Source organism: Pleuronectes platessa, chromosome 22 (genome assembly GCF_947347685.1).
Source record: "Pleuronectes platessa chromosome 22, fPlePla1.1, whole genome shotgun sequence".
NCBI lineage: Eukaryota > Metazoa > Chordata > Actinopteri > Pleuronectiformes > Pleuronectidae > Pleuronectes > Pleuronectes platessa.
Window position 1 is genome coordinate 4,898,820 of NC_070647.1, and position 19,553 is coordinate 4,918,372.

The 19,553-nt window shown below is 43.3% G+C and overlaps 1 protein-coding gene across 1 annotated transcript; it reads left to right on the plus strand.

The window, feature by feature from the left end:
* The first annotated feature begins 6,912 nt into the window (after positions 1-6,912).
* glt8d2 (glycosyltransferase 8 domain containing 2) lies at positions 6,913-17,355 on the plus strand. Its single transcript, XM_053415041.1, has 10 exons — positions 6,913-7,043; positions 9,808-9,851; positions 11,525-11,617; positions 11,707-11,908; positions 12,438-12,555; positions 12,665-12,749; positions 13,671-13,783; positions 13,930-14,096; positions 14,609-14,721; positions 16,942-17,355. The coding sequence occupies exons 2-10, from the start codon at positions 9,833-9,835 to the stop codon at positions 17,118-17,120; spliced, it is 1,089 nt and encodes a 362-aa protein (XP_053271016.1). The 5' UTR covers positions 6,913-7,043; positions 9,808-9,832; the 3' UTR covers positions 17,121-17,355.
* Positions 17,356-19,553: the final 2,198 nt, after the last annotated feature.

The following is a 19,553-nucleotide window of genomic DNA, read 5'->3' on the forward strand; positions in this document are numbered from 1 at the left end:
ATCAGTCAGAAAAACATAAACTTCAAGTTTTTTTTAAAGTATTATAGACTGTTACAACAATTGTGCAATTGACTATAAAAGTGTGTGAATAACAGTGGTCAGTGCTCTCCCCACTGATTTGAAATTCTCTCAGTTTACACTTGTTTGCTGCAACTAAGCCCCCCCACTGGCCACCCCTTAGCAGAAGCACGGCAATAAGGGGCAGTACTCAGCAGGTCGACAAGTGACTCTTCTCCGCTGATATTTTCTTATCCCTCACACTTAGAACTGATCCTCATAAAAATCTGTTTAATTAATATATATGTTCCTGGATAAACGAGGCATCGCTTCTTCTGCAGCAAAGAAGTTGAGACACAACGTTACGCTGTAATCTGTGGAGTGTATGTGTCTGTCTGCTCGACTCTCTCCCTCCTCACACACAAACTGATAATCACATGTATTTTCACACACGCAGTACCTTGGACTGTCCAACGGTTGCACAGCAGTCCCGGGTCACGTACAACACCCGAGGAGGGGCCTTTCCGGCGTCTTTGTAGCGCTGCACAAGTCCAGTCGCCATAGGCAACAGTCCGGCCCCCTCGGAGTCAGTGAGAACTGACATGAGCACCTGCCTGTGCTCGTTGCCCACGTTAGTGAACCAGGCAGCATCTCCCACAAGCTTTGTCATCTGAACAGGAAAATAAAGAGACATGGCCATGTCACATCTTGTCATAACTCTTAATAGTGTTATGTAAGTGTATGTCACGTAATCATGCATTTTATGTTTTTCTATTATTCATAATAATTCACAACATCCACAATAATCAAAAGCTTGCCTTCTTGGTAGAGTCCATCTTTAGGATGTCTCCGAAGATGGACGTGGCCCTGGCTTTAGTCTCCTCCAGTTGATTGAGGCTCTTCCTCACATAAAGGGAAATCAGACCAGGCACGCTGGGTAGCGGGTACATGGCTGGTAGAGACACCTGCTGCTGAGCTGCACCCGGTACTTGAAGCTTGACGAGCGTGCCAATGTAGATCACCGACTGCCGCTTCCACTCTTCGGTGTGCTGAACCTCCAGAATGTGGTGGAGGCCAGACAAAGTGTCGTATTTCAGATTCCTAATCACCTTCTTGTCGCAAGACCACCTGTGGGGGGGGGGGCGGCATATTGTGGCTACGGTCAGCTCAATTAAAAATCCATGACACTGTGTGAGTAAAACTTTCCTTTCATTTAAAGAGTGAGAAGACCAGGTTTTCATATATCTCCTTACTTGTACGTGAGAACAGCTGGAAAAAGACTCCTGTGTGCCATGTCCACCTGTCCTAAGATGTCCTGCGCCCACGCTGCATACTTCCTCTTGCATGAGCCGCATTCCAGGAGCTCCGTACCCATGAAGTACCAGCTGTCCAGATCGAGGACCCTCCGGACAGTCTTGTAAAGACCAGCGGCGGTAAGTTTGCACCCACAATTGGGGCACGTGAGCTTGCATGCCCACATCTGGTAGGGCGCCCACAGGAAGAACCTGCACTGGAAGAAGACATGGGCGGGGGGGGGCTCCGTGTAGATGGGCTGTTCTTCCGGGGGGTTCCACCAGAGGGCCAGCTCACTGGTGAGGACGGGCTGATTGTCCGCGCCCCTGGTGAAAAGAGCCTGGCCCACCCAGTCCTGCTGTTCCTCCGGCAGCGTCTGCCTCCAGCCCTCAGGTAGCAGCTTCAACAATCATATCACATATCAAGATTCAAATCAAGCAGTCAGTATGGACAACTACAACCAAGTCTGCACCCATGTCAAAAAATTCCCTTTTACCTGTGCACCAGTGGGTGGCGGTGGAGTGTGGGGCAGACCAGGTCCATCGTCTGCATGGTGGACAGCAGGCAGTGGGGGTCGAGCCACTGAGACTGGAAAATACAGACTCTCAGTTGTCACACTGTTACAGCTGATATACTAACAGGGATGGATAAAGACAAATACACTCACGCTGAGTGTTGACCTCCACCGTGGCAGCGAGGAGCACATCATCCGACACTTCTGAAGAAGGACCAGCAGATGCGGCGCCTGCGTCAGTGCAGAAGACCAATTAATGCTTGTATTAACATTTGAAAACACTACTCGTGAGCTGCATGCAGGGTTCATACACATTCTGACCAACTGGATTTCCATGACCTTTCCATGACCAAACATTTTGTGAAATCTCGGTGTATAAATGAAAGTGACAATTTAGTACTTAAGCTAACAATGAGAATTCCAAAGCATACAGTATACCTTAAATGACACAAATGATTGAGAGACACTAGTTTGTTGGATGTCTTTGTCTGTTGTAACCGATGACATGTACTTTTCCATTTGTAGCCAAGCATGGTTAAATCTACACTTCCCTGGCATAGTGCTTTATCCCGCCTGCTTCCCCACTGAACTTTTCAATTAGTATGAAAGCATATGCCGGCTTATATTTTGAACGTATTTCCTTTAAAATCAAATGAATTATTTAAAACTCGGCGTAAATGAATGACATGAAAATATGAATATATCAAATTTCCATGACTTCTCCCAAAAAAAAATTCAAGCACTTATCAGGCCTGGAAATAAACCTTTTTACAATTCCATGACTTTTCCAGGTTTTTCATGACCGAAGGGACCCTGTGCACGTGAACAGAACAACAGATCTTACTCGATGGAGGCTGTGGAGCTAGCTGCTGAGTTGGAGGAGCCGCCGATGGTCCGGCTACTTGCTCCTCGTTGTCCCGGCCGAGCACGTACACCTGCAGTGTGTGCTTCAGGGTCCCCCCCTTGACTTCCACTCTCTTTAGCCGCTTCAGGTAGCTGCAGACATGATAACAACCAAAGAAAGCATTAGCAGACGTGTCCTCTCACGTGCTCACCTGGGGTCTCATTCATAAAACAGTGAGTAGGATTCATACTAAAAGTGCACGTACGCACAAAAGCCGGAAATGGCGTACGCAAAAGAAAATCCCAACTTATAAACCGAGGGCATGACCCCTGAACGCAATGTTCGCTTTATAAAACACAGTCCACCTGAAACCTTTGTGTGTGGATCTGCCTCCAAATCCGCCCTCCACACGCCCACTTTCAACCATAAATGGTCAATGCAAAGCACGAAATGAATATTAAATGATGATGCTGACCAATGGGTTTCCCCCGTGAGTCCTTACCGAGTCACGGCATCAAGCGATGAGAAGAGGAAGTGAAACTTTCTGACACTGACATTGAGTTGTTTGTTAGTGAGGTGGAGGTGAAGAGCGACTTTATGGGACAGCAGTGATGTCACTAATAAAGAAAATACACTGACAATCTGCCGCTGCTGTTGATAACACAATGTGTGAGAGTGAAGACGATAAAAAGAACGGAGCCGAACTTGGTATAGATATTGATGGGGATAAGTGGTCTAAGATATGGACTCAAACAAAGAAAATATCTGTGTGTAACCGTGCCAGATTGCTGCAATTTAAGATTGTGCACCGTTTACAAATCTCTCCTAACAAAAGACATAAAATGAACTCTCAACTCTCACCTGCATGTTTAAAATGTAAAATCTCAGTGGGCACCTATAGTCATTGTATCTGGTCATGTCCTAAAATACAAGCATATTGGATGGGTGTTTTGAAAGATTTGGAAAAAATATTTGGTGTGGTGTTGCACATGGACCCTCTTTCCTTAATCCTGGGTTACACCAGTCAGGATAGTATTGTGGATGCCAACGCTGCCAGACTGTATAATATCCTCACATATGCAGCCAGGAAGAATATCTTTTTGTCCTGGATAAGCGACAAACCCCCCACTAAATCGAACTGGCACAAGATAATTATGGAATGTTTTCCCCTTGAGTACCTGACCTGTCTGCTTCACTCTTCAGAGGGACAGTTTATGAACATTTGGACTCCATATCTTCACTTTTCCAGCTCTACAGTGGCTTCAGTGCTCTCGAATGTTGTCCTTGGCTAGCCTTAGGCTCTTTGTCTTTATCTTGTTGTCATTGCACTGATTGGGTGAATGTAAGTATGTATAGACTGTCTAGACCAATGTTGTACTGAGTGTTGTTTTATTGTTGTTATGTCAATATATAAAAAGTTCAATAAACATATTTGTAAAAAAGCTAACCAGCTGATCAGACATCACCTAACCCTCACTTCCTCCTCGTCCTTCCATTCACATACACACATCATGCAGGACCCCGCCCCACTGTCACAGCAGTATTGATTTATTTAGAGCATCAGACCGATTCCCTCACATCAGTGGATCCTCACCTCCACTCTGGGATATTATTTGGAAAGTTTCTTCATTTCTTGTAAGTTATCTGCAGTGGGCCCTGTGCGCCTGATGGCACAGTCACGTTCACTGCAGTGATATGATGATACACGCACAGTGTTTGAAGATATTATTTAAACCTATTAATGACCTGGCTCTGTAACTCCAGTTAAAATGGAATGTAAACGTAATTTGCTGCAAGTTGTTTTATATATTTTTAATTAAAATTTCCGTGTGGAGCAGATATGTCGCGCGAGCAAAACTAAGCTGTTGGTTTTAATGTAAACGATGAATTGGATCAATAATCTGCTTCAGTTCACCACCTCACGTCTGCGTCAACACGTTCCCGTCTCCGAAGCGTTCGTTTGTGAGAAGTGGCGTATGCCCGCTTCAGGCCCCGTTTTGTGCGTACTCAGCGGTTAAAAATGAGACCCCTGAACAGGCAGTCGCAATACTTACCGACGACAGTCCCTGCTGGTCGACTCGTACAGGTCTCTGAATGTCCGACCGGCGAACACTCCGAACCCCACCAGCGTCTGGTCCTGGCCTCTCACGGACAAAGACCCCTCGCGCATCCTACGCCACTGTATCACCTGGGTGAGATCTGGGAACAGTTGGGCGTAGGAGGCGAGGGCATCTTTGTTGAGGGCGAGAGGCGACTGGGAGGTGTCCCCGGCTTCCCTCTCTTTCTGGTGGGACATCAATACACCACAGGCGTGGCCCACGTCGTGGCTGAGCAGCCACTTGAATGTCTGACCCTGGTACTGGCCGAACTGGAGCTCATTCTCACTGAGCACCAGCTGCCAGCTATCAGGGTCTCCACCGGCCAGGAGGACACGAGCCTTCGCCTCCTCCCTCACCGTCTCGGGCCTCTTTATCTCATACGCCACAGCTGACCCTCGCCTGTGGTAGGCTCGGGCCACCGCCGTCGCATCGGGTGAGGGCTCGAGGGTGAGATGAAAGCGCTTAGCCTGTTGGCAGAGCTCATGGTCGGAATCCATTCTGTGAATAAAATTAGTAAAAGAAGCAAAAGTATTGTTTAACGAACCATCAGACAACCCTGGAAACCCCACGTGTAAACCTGCCATCTGACTAGCATGTTTAACGGAGATGCTAAAGCTACAGTCGACAACGGACACGATTTAACGTTCACGTCCTCACGTTGAAAAGTTCGCAAAACACGAGAAAAAACTAACAACAATAGTTCTAAGTAAATAACCAACAACTATCAGTTACATCGCCAAACCATGAAAACGACAAATATGAAGGAAACGGACATTAAACGTTAGTTACTCACGTGTCGCACTTGGGCGCTTTTCGAAGTGGTCTGCACGGAGCGATGCCGCCGAATCCCTAATGACCGGAACTGCGCAGGTAGCCGAGCGACACCAGCCAGTCACAGAGCGAGAATTTCAATCGCACAAGCCAATCGCGCTTTGCTGGAATCTGGAGCCGTTCGATTCGCTGAGGGTAATGTAAGACAAGCCAACAGGAGAAATGTGGGCGTTACGACAAGCAGGGCAACGGTAGGAGGAGGGGCTTAGAGGAAGCTGTTCACGTGTTCCGGCTCCGCGACTCCCGAGTTTCCCGCCCCGACGAAGGGACGATGTCCCTCTCGTGCAAAAAGCTGGGGATGCAAGATTTGTGGATCCGATGGTGTCTGTTTGTGTGACTCGTGTGTATGTGAGTGTGAGTGTGTGAGAGAGAGAGATATCCCTCACATTCATGTATTATTACAACATTACAGTCCTGTGTGTTTAATTGTCATTTTCAATTAAACTTCTTTCACTCATATTTCCTGTGAGTAACTGAGGGTTTGTATGTACAGCAGTTTTTTATACCCACTAACTGTTTGAAAGTGTTTTGTTTTCAACAAAATATGTAAGTGATTCATGTTGTCCTCTTTGTTGTCACATTGTTATTGTGTCATTGCGGAGGTCTTGGTTGTGGAGAGACAAAGTTCACAATTTGGCAAAGTTGGTATGGTTTCATTGTAAACAAGCAAAGCTCTGCAGTCCACACTATACATGTATACACAAATTATATGCAGAAAGTATTGCAATCACTATCAGTGTGTAGTTTCCACCCTATTTACAAATTTACAAAGCACTCCTCTCCTTGATCTACTTCTGTCTAGTCCCTGACTAAGATGTCTGTGAGATACAATGAATCATTAGGGGCTGTTTACAGTAGGTCCAGACAGTGTAATGGCTGAGCCGCAGCCTGGGTGAAGGTAAGGGTGAGTTGTGCAGCCCTATACGTTAATTAGTTATTAGCCACAAACCAGTATTTCACAGCAGACCTGAACTGCTCAGTATCACTGCTATGACAGAGGATGAGAGATGATCCGGCTCATGGCGTCATGACAGAGAGGGATCAGAGCTGCTGGTGAACAGGATAGGGAGACACATCTGGAGGAAGAACTGAGAGAGAGAGAGAAGGAGGAGGGGGAGAGAGAAAGAGGAGAGGGAGGGGAAGAGGAGGGAGAGATAGCTAGAGAGATAGAGAGAGAAAGTTTGGGGAGAGAGAAAGAGGCGTAAGAAACATAGGGGGAGGGTAGGGTGACGGAAAAGAGAAAGTGGAGGGGAGAGAGACAGAATAGGGAAAGAGAAAAAGAGGAGGGAGAAAGAGGAGGGGGTGAGCGAAAGAGGGGGGAATGAGAAAGAGGAGGGGTAGCGAGAGAGAAGTGGGAGAGAGAGAGAGAGAAGGAGGATGGAGAGAAGAAGAGAGAAGTGGGAGCGTGGAGTCACAGTCCTCCTAGTTTTACAACATGGAGCAGCAGGAGTGAGACTGATCTCTGGTGAGTAACCACATGTTGAATGTGCTTGCAGCTGTGGCCCATGACAGTGACACACCCTCTTCTTACCTTATCTCTGTCTCTGTCTGTTTTCTAACTTAACGTCCATTTGCAGGTTATGCATGTTGTGGCGTTGGTGTAACTCTGTTGTGCAGTTAAACAGGAGAACATTTTGTCCTATTTGCTCTTAAACTAGTTTCAAACATTTGTAGCTTTACTTCTTTTAGTGGCTTTGCTCTTTTTGGCAAGTGAAAGAAAAAAATTGGAAGTAATTATATATTCTTGAAAAAGTCAACCACGTTTTTTCACATTTTTGCAGTGTGGGGTGCTTTGGGTTTGGACCCCCATCCCCCCACTCACTCAAACACACAGCCTTGCACAGCTATCCCTATAAGCACTTGGCATTCTCTTCCATTCTTTGTCCACACCCTGACTAAAACATTATCCTGAGCATTAACTGACCAGTTTATGCCTAAAGCTAACCTTAACCTAACCTCAATACATGTATCACTAACTTTAACCAGGGCCTCAGAAGCAAAGTGCTGCCTCATTAGGACCAGGCTTTGGTCCCCTTTAGCTCTACTGCGCCTGACAAATAACTCACTCTAGAAGTCCATGGTTTTCATTTAGGGGGAACTACTTTTTGTCCCCAGTGACGACAGATTCATGTGCCCACAAAATCTGTAACAGATCTACTCACTCACACACACACACACACACAAATACACACACACACAAAATAATTTGCCAATGTCTAGGAACTGTTTTTCATGTTTTCCACCACAGCTTGTTTGCAGCTAAAAAGATTCCTGGAGCAATATTACCCAATGATATTTTTGTATAAGTTTCCACATTGGTGTATTTTTTTTGTTGAAGATTTCTCATAAATAGAGATTACGAGTGCTATAAACAAATGTGAAGTCTGTATCTCCTTCTACAAAATGTGCAGAGCATTGACAATGTGACTGTATGGGCCATGAGATTCGTGGTCATGATAGATGTAAGACAGAAACAATGTTTGAGTTGAGTGATTCATCAGTTGTTGGAAAGCAGGCAGGGGACACTACGCTGGAGCATGTCGGGCCCCGTGGATCTGAAGCTAAGCAGTTCCAGATGTGGCCGGCTGCTCTAAACAGCCACAAACAAACCAAACTGTTGAAGCTCAGGGTGAGTCTGCAGGTCTCGGAGGACACGGGGGAAGCAGACGGTCTGGGCGTCACCCTAAATCTGAGGTGTCACCACTTCACGCTTAATGCCCAAACGATGAAGTTAATGGAACCCACAGTTTCACAGTGATCCTGTTAAATTAACCTTCATCACAATGAGGCAATAGAGATGGAGTAGGAAATCAGAGGAGGTTGTTTACAGTTGGAGCCGCTGGGATGGGCTTTTGTCATTTCATTGTGTAAGCATCTCTGTTTGGGCAGTTACGTAAAAGTTTAAACAATCCCGCCGGCAGTTGGATTCCTTCTTGAAAGCCCTGGCACCAGGAAGTGGTGAAAGGCTTTGGACTAAATGCAGCCACGTGTGTTGTCCAGTGTCTCCTGGCTCGGGGCCTCAGTCAGTTAACTGCAGGTTGTGTTGTTCTGGGGTGGGGGGTGGGGCTATCATGCACCTTTGCTGATTGAACGGGCCTAACTTTTACTGCAGACATGAGCCGTTGTCATACATGATCTCTGGAGAGAGTTCGCTCGATTGGGTCCGGACATTCTCCGGAGTTTGCCTTTCACACATGGACAACGCATTAGGAGAATCTCTGCTCAGACGCATTCACAACAGCACAGACCTTAGTGTTCAGGTAAGAGGTGGTGTAGTGATTCATTCCGTACAACTAAAATCTCAGTTGACATGTTCTTGTGTGGAGCAAATTTTCATTATAATGACATTTTTGCCTCTGTCGCGTGTTAGAAATGCCTTCAACACTTGCTTCAGACATTCTGCTGAGATTTTACAAGGGGGCGGATTCTCATATAGAGCCCCTATGGTGAATGTCTGGAGATTATCCGGAGTTCGGTGCCACTTCCTGAGGTGGCTGGGGATATTCAGCATGTCACCAAAGATCCTCAGCAACTTCTACAGCTGCATTGAGCGCATCTTGGTGGTAAAGGCCGCTGAGAGGATCACCAGGACATCACTACCCTCTCTGAAGGTCATGTGAGTCCACAGAAGAGCCTGCTCCATTGTGAAGGCCTTTACCACCAAGATGCTCTCAATGATGCAGCTGTAGAAGTTGCTGAGGATCTTTGGTGACATAAAGAATTTCCCCAGCAACCTCAGGAAGTACAGCCGCTGTTGTACTTTCTTGGCAAGCTGGGTGGTGACTAATGTCCGGAATAAGGTTTAAGGAATCATATCAGACAGTCAGTGTATTTAGTATTCATGTTGTCAGTCACCTGATCCCTTGAGAGTCGCTTTTCCAATCTCTTGTATGGAGGAGGATCCTGGTTTGATTTATTAATGACGCTCAGCCAAGTGCTTCTTAGCGGTTAAGTCTGTAGTTAAGTCTGTACTCCGGAGACTTGTTTGTGTCATTCGTCTGAGGAATTATGAGACCTGTCATCTGTCACTTTCAGCTGTGTTGGCAGATTCCTTCTCCACTGAGGCCAAATCCTTCATTCATCCCACCAGACATTAGTGTTACTGTAACGCCAAGACATATTTCATCTCCTGTTTGTCAAGTTAACTTCTCTCCATTTTGTGTGTGTGTGTGTGTGTGTCTGTGTGTGTGTCTGTGTGTGTGTGTGTGTATATGTGTACGTGTTTGCAGATGCTGCTGGAAGCAAACATGAAACATGGCTCTCCTGAGAAAAAGTAAGTATAAACTGATTTAGACTTTCATCCGTTTACACGAGACAACAAAAAGTGTCATGTGTGTATCCTGTTTCTGTCCACGAGCAGAGGCACTAACAAGGTCAGCTAGTCGACTATAGCGTGAGCTTTGTTGAAGTGAGGTTTAGTTGGTGAAGCAGTAAAGGAACCCCTGACTTCTTTCTTGGCATCGTAACAGGAAAGTATCCAGCTTGCATGTGCACCACATGTGCACGTGTGTGCTGGGGGAGGTGGCGTGATGAGGTGGCCAGATGACAGGCTGTCAGGAGTTATAGAGTTCATGATTCCATTCAGGGTGTGAACAGCTGGACTGAATGCAAATGGCTTGTTTAGAGTTTGCTTCCAAAATTAAACAATAAAAAAGATAAATGAGTGATATTAAAGACAGTTATTTGTAAAAAATTATTTCACCCAAATCTAATTTGTCCTTGAACATATACCATCTTTTGTCTGGTGAAACGTTCAAGTTCAGGTTATAATAATCTTAAACAATGTAAAATGATTTTTGTGTGTCTCACAAAGCACATCTGTGCAGGTCTTTGTTTGAGTCAAATATTTCAGAGTGAAACATCTTCGCAGGTAGGATATTGTCCAGGGTTAGTTATGGAACCTGGATCAGCAGCCAGAGCTTTTAAATTGTTTTCAGGTGGATGTTTGATCTTCTGTCCCTCTTGTCTGTCTGGCAGCTGGTGGACACACTCAAACGCTGGATTGAGATACAATGTGCATCTCTGTGGCTCTGTAAGAAAAATAATTAGAGCAAACAGGGGATTCAGGGATTCAGTGATGCGCTGATTCAATAAGAGAAAAATATTACCTTTATGTTTTTAGCTTTGACTTTAAGAAGATGGAGCCAGAGCTGGGAGGCAGTTGGCTTAACCTTTTACAAAGGCTGGAATCAGTAGCTAAAAACTACAAACACATATAAAGTTAATCAACAAATTATATTTCAGTTGTTTAATCTGCACTCTGGAGGAAAACCAGCAGTTTGGTTGAACAGCAACATGTTAATAAGTCAGGATCAGAGTTTCCTGTAGCTGTTTTTAAATTTGGAAAGAACTAAGCATAATGTTTGCCCTGCTCCAAATATTAATGTTACACTAAGCTAATAACCTCGTGCCAATACTTCCATATTTAACATGAGCCGTTTTCAGACATAACCTCTGGAGATGGCTGCATAATTGTGTCTTGTGGAGGCGACTTCCAGTATCAGGAATGTCTTCTGGGAATAAAAGACCTGAAATGAATTTGCTAGTCAAAGTTCACTGTGACCTCACAATAGTCGTCTTTGGCTGTAACTCATAACTAAGAATTTGGAAGCCAATTGTGTGTACTACCAAGAAGTTATGAAGTGATGCCAATTTATTTCCAATCATCCAAAGGTCAACGTCACTGAAACATAAAAATGTTCTTCAAAAACATTTTTCTGGCTATAGCCTGACTGCAACTTGAGTGGTTGCCGAACAAGTCAATCATTTTAGTTGAAATTTTTTTGGTGATTCAAAGAATTTAAAACGTGCGACAATCATTTTATATTGACCCACTAATGCTAATATTTAAAGGGGAATTTCCTTGAAGATGGTCGGGATTAAATGTGAGAAATTTCCCACTGCACACTGAGAGAAACCTTAGAATCTGCTATCCCTGTGTTTCAGTTAATCATGTCCTCCTGGTGCTGGTCGTACTGATGTTGTGTCTGCTCCTGCACAACACACTGTTCAGAGCCTCCACTCCGCCCAAGCTCCCAGGTACATCCCCACAGTTTGTAATCACATAATTTATCCTTCATTTTAAGTATAATTTAGTTGTTAGTAGACTGCTGTCTGCTTCCTCTCAGATCACTGGAGGGGCCGTGGAAGCGCTGCGAGAGTTCCTGCACTGAAAGTACCAGAGGCAGATAATGTCGTCCCTGTAGTCATCTGTTCATCAGAGGAGCGGATGGGTGGAACCATGGCCACCATCAACAGCGTCTACAGCAACACGGACGCCAGCGTTTTCTTCTATATTGTTACTTTCCGGGATGGTGTGAAACTGTCAAGGTCTGTTTTTAAAGATGCAATGATGATTTCATATTTCAGGTGATATGTTAATTTAAACTGTAAATGTATTGGTCTCCACTTTAACTGTTTCCAAATATGAAGGGGACCCGATGTCCCAGTGTTATTGCTTATTCACTTTTCACTGTGATACTGTGATACACAGTCCCAGAAATATTGTATTGCCTAAGAATAACCTTTGCTAAAAATTGCACTTCATTCACAAAGTGACACATGTAGAATTTTTTACTTTACCATTGTGAGATTGCCAATTTTCAACATTTTCCTTGATTTCTCAGAGAACAATTCATGGATCTTAGAAAAATCAGTATCTAGTGAATCTAAATGTGGTTTCACAAGGGGGCTGCTGGGCTTTGGTGGAGGTATGCAGTCTACTGAGTGCCATTCTGGTTTTGTTATTAGATCTATACTTCATTTTGGCCTGGCAGGGGGTTCTCGTTCCCTCTGTATTTTTATAGAGCTAACCCTACATGTTTATCTACCTCTTCTTTCTTTCCTTGCCTCTCCGCAGGCAGTACATTGAGAAGACTAAACTGAAAGGCATCAGGTATAAGATACTGGAATTCAACCCCATGGTTCTAAGAGGAAAAGTGAAGCCAGATTCCTCCCGACCTGAACTGTTACACCCAGTGAGTTGTGGGTTTGCTTTTGGTCCTGCAGCAGAACAAACATTACACTGTGCATGCTCATTTGAAGTTCTCGTGATCATGAAATAGTGACTTTGCTTTTATTTTGCAGCTCAACTTTGTGCGCTTTTACTTACCCCTGCTGGACATCAACCACAATAGAGTGATCTACTTAGATGATGATGTCATTGTGCAGGGTACGTATGCATGATCATGCCTGAAGGAAATTTCTTGAAAGTTAATACAGTTTAACCACAGAACGATAGCTCCTACTTCACTTGAAAAATATGTTTGCAGCCTGGGTACACTGCTGGTTCCAAGATGGCCCATCACACTTGTGTCAGCATGTCGTAATTATATACCAAGAAAGTTAAAACCATAGGCCACCGGGATGACAATTCATATTTTATATAATACATTCAGGTACTGACTTATTTATTTTAGAAAAGGACAAGATGGTGAATATCCCTTACGTATGTTTAAAGGACTCCGGCACTAGATTGATGATAATTGATGATTATAATTGATGATAATTGATAATTGATGATAATGATGATAATTGATGATAATTGCCAACTACTGGCAAATGTTAGCTGTGTCATCAATCATCAGCTGTGTACCTTAGGGTCTTCGGGTGTTTCTTGCTTTTTATTACAAGACATCAAAAGGATCATCAGAACTGGGTGTGTCCCTAATATTTTGGGGCCCAGTTGGGGTCTTTCCTCTTGATCCGGAGCCATTTATTTATTGCTTCTCTACTTCTTATCTTGGGTTTTCATCACAAATACACCATATATACTACATGTTATTATGTTATAATGAACTCTGGTTAGGGTGTTATGACATTTTTTGTGACTGTGAGGTTGCACTATGTATGAAAACAGTTCATAGTGTCACTTACTTAAAACTTAACTAATGGAAAAGTGCTTTTTAAAGCGCTTTTTAATGCAGATCCAAAAGTCCTTCGAAGAATTCACATTTTTCAATATTGTCTAATGACCAATGACTGAAGATTCAGACTGAGATGAACATCCCGTTTAAATAACTTTAATGTGACGGGTAGAGTGTATTTGTGAATGATGTATTTTTCCACCTAATTGTTTGTTCCTGCTTTCAAGGAGACATCAAGGATCTGTTCAACATCAAACTGAAGCCCGGACACGCTGCTGCTTTCGCCACCGACTGCGACCTGCCCTCCACGCATGAGATGGTGCGCAGCATCGGCATGCAGGTGGATCTTTATTCCTTCTATCAGATCTCTTTGTACCTTAAACAGTCAGTGTGAGAGTAATACCCGAAAACCAAACCAGACAAAAACAATGTTTCTTAAGACTCTGCATCTGAAAATCCGTCCTCTCCTCTGAGCTCGTCTCCTAGACAACCTACATGGGCTTCCTGGACTACAGGAAACAGGAAGTCAAAGACCTGGCCATCAACCCCAGAGACTGCTCCTTCAACCCCGGAGTGTTCGTCGCGGACATCAGGGAGTGGAAGAAGCAAAAGATCACCAAACAGCTGGAGAGATGGATGGAAGAGAATTTCAGGTCAGATCTGGTGTGAATAATCAATTCATTAGTATAACTGTAGCAGGCATCTGCTTGGCAAGAACCCTTCATTACAACTGTAAGATCAGCAAGGAGTCAATGTCAATCAATCAAATCCTATTTGTTTATCCCGTATTCACAAATCACAGTTTATCTCATAGGGCTTAACAAGGTGTTACATCCTCTGCCCTTAGACCTCAATAAGAGACCTGTTTGTGATGACAAGAATATAGGTCTCACAGTACAGATGTACAGATAGATGATATATAATTATAGGAGCGGCCTATACTACAGATATGTATTTGTCTTCAGGTGTGTTCTGACTTGAGTCTTTATCACAACCACACCCTGAAGCAAAGTCTGCTCCAACTGTCCAATCTTTTTTACCCGTTTAAATCTGTCAGATAATTACATAATTTATTTTTAATGGAATTCCATTTTTCCAGGTATTATATAATCTACTGTATATAAAAACCTGTCTCACCAGAAACGCTTTCCTTTCTCGCCACCAGGCAGAACATATACAGCAGTGCCATGGCGGGAGGTGTGGCGACCCCACCCATGCTGATCGTTTTTCATGACAAGTTCACCACACTGGATCCTCTGTGGCACGTCAGGCACCTCGGTGAGATAATGTCTTTTTTTTTCATACATAGAAGAATCTCAATGAGAGTTCCTGAGGAGTCTGAAAACGTATACATGAAATCGTACTTCTGAAAATATAAATAATAAAACAATTCATCCTCTTGTGGGCATACTATGATAATTCAGTGTTATTTTATTATCAGTGTATACATGTAGTCATTGTATCTCTAACTACCAAATAGAAAACGGAACAAAATCAGCAGTCCCTAAAATTGGAAACATGTAAGGAAATGCATTGACAGTTCTGGATGGCCTCCTGGTGGCAGGTTGCAGTATAGTTCATGACATGGACCAAACTACAAAGTGCTTGATAAATACATTTTTCACATGTATTTCACAGTTTTTCAGGTATATACACTGCTATATGTGTCTGATGAATATGGTTTTAATTAGTTATTTGATGCAATAAAAACATGTGCATTGTCATGATTGACAAGAAATACAACATAGTATATATATACTGTTTAGTGATTTTAAATAATAAACACGTGTTAAATTACAACCATGTAGCTCTTAATCCTTAATAACTACCCGAATTGCTCATTGTGTCATGACATTTAAATGAATCATTTAAATGAATCATTTAAATGTCATCACAGCACAGACAACCAGGCAACGTGTATTTACCTTCCAGTTTTGTCCAGCAGAGGGCAGCGTAGACTTGTCAAAATGAAATACAAACTTATATTTTTCATGTAGAGGTGCAGCACACATTTTTCTAGTAATGTTCATGCTAACGTTACTCGATATAACAAACTGTCCAATAACAGCTTTGGGGTGGGAAAAGGGGAAGAGTTAATTCACATTGACATGTTCACATATATTACACTGACAATGTGACACTTGAAACTTAATGTAACTAAATAACTTAATAAAATAGAACGTGGATGAGACACCATGAGATCAGGTGATGAAGTGCAGTTAGAGCTAGTTACAGATGTTAAAGGGTCATTTATGCAGCAATTAATATTAAAAAAAGAGATACTTCCATCACTGTCCACAAGCTTCTATGTCCTTTACATTGGCACAGCTATTGAGAAAAACATTCCCCTAGAGAGCAGCACAGAGTCGAGAGTCTCTGATAACAACCATCATGGCAAAAGTTGGGGTGGATGTGTAAATGCTTTTAAGAAAGAGGTCTATAGTTTCCTATCAACTCCAAAAGTCCCTCCTCCGAAAGTTCCAATATTTTTGAAATGGCTTCCTCGCGTCTCATGGTCTTCTTTCTTCTACTCACCACTATGTCGATGGGGGGGAGGGTGAGTCTACAGAACACTGTCAGAGTTTCAGGGGTAAATAGCGTTGCAGCCATATCCAACAATTGGAATAACGGAGCGACCTTGTGTTCAAACGTAAAGAAAAAACAAGAGAAAGAAACACATAACATGCCTCCATACTGTTCCTGTTGTGTCACCCAAGTGTCTGTAAGCCCCAACATTGAATTACGACTCGAAACTGCATCATTAACACGGAATTTTAAGCCTAAATGTCCTCTGATATCTTCACATCTGCCGTGTTCACATTCGCACCTATCCCTTTGTTTGTATGATTGTGTTCAAGTAATAGATGCAGACCCAGAAGTTGCTCTGTCGGCAAACACCCTTCACCTGAAAATGCTCTTGACATGGCTGTAGGGCTGCTGACACAAACTGATGATAGCCATGCTGGTTGTTCATTTAAAGAAACAATCACGATCTGATACCAAACCATCTTCTGCTGAGCCATTAAACTCATGTGCTGAGCTTGTATAGGCCAACGTTGTCCTGGACTGAACGTGCTGTATCAAACCGACTGACTAAAGAGTCTGAGTCAGCACACGACATCACAGCTGCATTGAATGCTGATGTGTTCACTCTTGCACGGCCCAAGGAGCCTTTGAACGGTGATGCGTTCACCTGCTGTTGTACAGGGAGAAGCTGCTGTGAAGTGTACTGAGGTCTGCTTGAAGTGAAGGGTCAAGGGTCAAGGGTCAGGGTAGCTGAGCTTCGCTTTATCTGTGACTACGAATCAAGGCACAGAATTGAAAGAGATGATTCTAATCGATAGATCAATAGATAATCGTATTATTATTACGTTTGAGTAATAATGTAAAGAGGTGATGAGGGGACTCATTATTTCTGCTACATATAGACATAGAGAATCTTATTATATTGTAGCACTGCCCTCAGGTTAATTTTAAAAAACATTCCTGTCTGTCCAGGCTGGAGTCCGGATGCCCGCTATTCCGAGAGCTTCCTACAGGAGGCACATCTGCTGCACTGGAATGGCCCTTTCAAACCATGGAAGTATCCTGCTGTTCACTCGGACCTGTGGGAGAGGTGGTTCATCCCCGACCCCTCCGGAAGATTCACCTTGGTACGACCTGATAGTGAGAGCTGAGGTCTGTGGAACGTACCTTGTCTGAGCCACAGGGGTGCGGGGCATGATGCGTGTGAAGTTGACGGCTTCACTGCAGGGAGGTGAAGGGGTAATAGGAAACAGACAGTGAATGTAATGCTGAGGAATGCTCTTTAAAATGAAATTTGCTTGGTTCAACATTGTATGAGAAACAGTGTTAATCAACTGGGTGCCACTGTATTGCTAAAGGCAATGTGACTACTCTGGCTTTAATGGATATCAGATGCAGGAACGTGTTCAAAGTGAATAGATATTTGGTCTGTGTCAGATTTATTTGCAGAAAATGTGCTTCCTTGATAACTTGAAATAAAATCTCAGAATTCTGACTTTTTCACATTTTGTCATCTTTTATAGGTCATTAATACTTTACAATTATGGTATTGAAGTGTTGAAATAAAGATAATGTCCTGAGAGCTCTGAGACTGGGATATATTGATGATAAATTACTATAAAGAACAAACTTGTAGACTCCTTGACACTGTTGGAGCAAGAAATTAATTTAACTCAACCGTTATAGCCATGATGTCAAAGTTCAAATCTCTGTTGATCCATATTTCATCTTGGCTCTCTGGATGGCATTTATTGGTCAGTCTGTCGGTCAACCATTTTTTTCCATCATCTTACCAGTTGTTGAATGGATTTCAGAGACAATTGATAGTTGAATATTATTTACTTTAAAATAATAATCATCAAGCCTCATCCGATATTCACAGATCTGAAAGTGAAAAAGGCGACTAATCCCAGAACAAGCATGAACGTCTGGATGTGTAAGAAGCAAGATCGATTACCAGGTTACAAGAAACAGAATCATATTCATAAATCAATTTTCCAACAAGCTAGTGCAAAGTAAGTCTATATCCACTTACCGGCGCCAGAGAAAATATCAAGATCGGCCCTGGAGTTCCAGAATCCGTTCACCTTCCAAAGAATTTGATATTTTTTTCTTAAACTATATGAAAATCTAAAAATCTGTTCAGAATTGGAAACTCTACATGATAGTAAAATGTATTTCAGTAAATAAAGACATGTTCATACTTACTCAACTTTTCTTTTCGTTACTGATCACTGAATTGTCGTCTGTGTAGCTTTTGAGAGGGATACACTGTTGGCACACAATGTGTTATTTGTTATTAGCCAGGGGAGTCCTCTCTTATGTTTATGCATTTCAGGAATGTTGTTAATGACGTTATTCAAGCTGTTTTGACCATTCACCCTACGTATGTGTGTGTGTGAACAGAGACTTAAAAGTATCACTCCCCTTTACCCCTCTTGGAATCTGTTGATGGAGTTCTGGACTTTGGGCCTGGCGTGCATCAGAGGTGGAGGTGTGTCTGCTTTCACTTCATCATGACGTCAGAGTTGCACACCACTTTGGGAGGATGCCAGAGCCTGAAAGCTAAACAACCAGGTCTGTCCATATCTTAAGAGGGAGTATCTAAAGATGATACTCTTTATACATATTTCTCTCTCACATAGCAATCTAAGTGTATCTGCTGATTGAACTGAATACCACTAACTCTAATGTTAACTTCTCCTGATTTTCAAAACCCGCCCCCCTGATCCGCCCTCAGGTCAAGGCAGAACGCCTGCACACTGTGGCAATCAAACAAGCCTCTGTTGGTTCTAAAGCAATTATTGCACAGCTTGGGGAAACACACGTTTGATTTCTTGCCAAGAGTCAAAGGAGAAGATCGATCGCACACATGTTTGAAGGACACGTGAGGATACAGCCAGCAGCCGGCTTCGTGTGGAATCAAGAAGAATAAAGGCTGAAAACAAGAAGGAGCAAACAGCCGGGCTCTGTCCGAAAGTCACAAAAGCCAGTAAGCTGCAGGTTTCACAGGGAGTATCAGACAGTTTCTCTGCCAGCTGCAAAGTCCTCCTGGAGTGGAGAGTGGAGAAGCACCACCATGTTGTATGATCTGCCAAAAAAAATGTCATTATGAGTGTGTGTCATTGTGACCGAATGTAATTTTTACTTGACATCTAAATGAGACAACAAATGACCTGTAGTTAATACCTGAGTTTTCGTAGCAGCCATCTATTACACCACTTACACTACTGTTACTGTCAGGAATCAACATTTTTAGTAGATGGTAAATGGTTTTGTTTTTATATAGCGCTTTTCTAGTCTTGATGACCTCTCAAAGCGCTTTACAGTACAGTTTTACATTCACCCATTCCCGCACACATTCATACAGTGCATCTATTCGCAGCACTTTGTTATTCTAGTGGGGTCATTCAGGGTTCAGCATCTTGCCCAAGGACACTTCGGCATGCAGATGGGTCAGATGGATCGAACTGCCGACCTTCAGGTTGGAGGACGACCCCTCTACCCCTCAGCCACAGCCGCCATGGCAACATCTACACTGATAAATGAGGAATAAATGGCGTTATTGTCAGTGTCCGAACGGC

What these genes read in the sequence shown, in the direction of transcription:
- glt8d2 (XM_053415041.1), top strand. An exon ending in TGATGATGTCATTGTGCAGG is followed by an intron (nt 12,750 to 13,670) that starts GTACGTATGCAT and finishes CCTGCTTTCAAG; the next exon opens with GAGACATCAAGGATCTGTTC. An exon ending in GTGGCACGTCAGGCACCTCG is followed by an intron (nt 14,722 to 16,941) that starts GTGAGATAATGT and finishes CTGTCTGTCCAG; the next exon opens with GCTGGAGTCCGGATGCCCGC.